The sequence below is a fragment of the Calypte anna genome, unplaced genomic scaffold, assembly GCF_003957555.1.
Source record: "Calypte anna isolate BGI_N300 unplaced genomic scaffold, bCalAnn1_v1.p scaffold_183_arrow_ctg1, whole genome shotgun sequence".
NCBI classification, from domain to species: domain Eukaryota; kingdom Metazoa; phylum Chordata; class Aves; order Apodiformes; family Trochilidae; genus Calypte; species Calypte anna.
Genome location: NW_022045469.1, coordinates 112,672 through 114,337, shown reverse-complemented (window position 1 = coordinate 114,337; position 1,666 = coordinate 112,672). Strand labels below are relative to the sequence as shown.

The window sequence follows — 1,666 nt, the reverse complement described above, 5'->3', positions numbered from 1 at the left end:
TCATTTGCATGAAAAAGGAGGCAGCTTATGGCTGCTGAAAATCCCTAACTGTTTCCTCAGAGAACCCTTGAGCACCTGGTTCCTCATGCTGTAGATGAGGGGGTTCACTGCTGGAGGAACCACCGAGTACAGAAATGACAAAAGCAGGTCCAGGGATGGGGAGGAGATGGAAGGAGGCTTCAGGTAGGCAAAGATGGCAGTGCTGATGAACAGGGAGACCACGGCCAGGTGAGGGAGACACGTGGAAAAGGCTTTGTGCCTTCCTTGCTCAGAAGGGATCCTCAGCACAGCCCTGAAGATCTCCACATAGGACACCACCATGAAAACAAAACAGCAAGAGCCTAAAAACACACTGACCACAATAAGCCCAAGTTCCCTGAGGTAGGAGTATGAGCAGGAGAGCTTGAGGATCTGGGGGATTTCACAGAAGAACTGGTCCAGGGCATTGCCCTGGCAGAGGGGCAGGGAAAATGTATTGGCTGTGTGCAGCAGAGCAGTGAGAAACCCAGTGCCCCAGGCAGCTGCTGCCATGTGGACACAAGCTCTGCTGCCCAGGAGGGTCCCGTAGTGCAGGGGTTTGCAGATGGCCACGTAGCGGTCGTAGGACATGATTGTCAGGAGATAAAACTCAGCTGAGATGAAAAAGGCAAAGAAGAAGAGCTGTGCAGCACATTCCTTGTAGGAGATGTTGGTGTTGTCCCAGAGGGAATTGGCCATGGCTTTGGGCAGAGTGGTGGAGATGGATCCCAGGTCGAGGAGGGAGAGGTTGAGGAGGAAGAAGTACATGGGGGTGTGGAGGTGGTGGTCACAGGTGATGGTGGTGATGATGAGGCCGTTGCCCAGGAGGGCAGCCAGGTAGATGCCCAGGAAGAGCCAGAAGTGCAAGAGCTGCAGCTCCCGCCTGTCTGCAAATGCCAGGAGGAGGAACTGGATGATGGAGCTGCTGTTGGACATCTGATGCCACTACGGATACTGAACTTCTAGTCAAAAAAAAAAAAATTATGTCAAGACAGTGTGAATTCAAGAAACATTTTAAAATTTCTCCCAGAGACACACAAAGAGCTTCTCCCATTTCATGAACACCTTTTAAATGTACCTTTTAAACACCCTAGTTTATCCTGGCTGAATGTCCATAAAGGAGCAGGAGGGGTCTGTGCTGTCCTACAGCAATTGGTAAAAAGGAGCAGAAGGGGATCTCAGATTACATCCACTCTTGACATTCAAGAGCTTTACATCATTCTCACCCCAATGCATCACCAGCTTGCAGAGAAGAGCTGAACAGATTCAGCATGGTTTGCTCTGGTACAGTTTCTCAAACACATATGGAAAATTATAATGCAGAAGCCTCTGGGGTTTCTGTTGCTCTGCAAGTGAAACCTTGAGGGTGCTGAGAGGCAAAGGGACTGTCCCTTGGTGCAGAGTGAGGACAGCTGCTCTGTTCATCAGTCCTGCTCTCAGGTGCACAAAGAGGCAAAGACCCTAAAGATGGGGTATCCTGATGGAAGGGTGGGCTGACCCCCAGCCCCACACCCTGCATTACCCAAAGCCTCAAATCTCAGGTGGTTTAAATGCTTTTCCTCCATGGGGAAAGCAGCAGGACAAGACCTGCAGCATCAGTGTCTGAGCTGCACCGAAATCCTCACCCCCCAGCCCAGTGAAAAGAAGG

The 1,666-nt window shown here is 50.9% G+C and overlaps 1 protein-coding gene across 1 annotated transcript; it reads right to left on the bottom strand.

Moving 5' to 3' along the window:
- On the bottom strand, positions 1-954 carry LOC115600266 (olfactory receptor 14J1-like). Its single transcript, XM_030468602.1, has one exon. The coding sequence runs from the start codon at positions 952-954 to the stop codon at positions 1-3; it is 954 nt and encodes a 317-aa protein (XP_030324462.1).
- Positions 955-1,666: the final 712 nt, after the last annotated feature.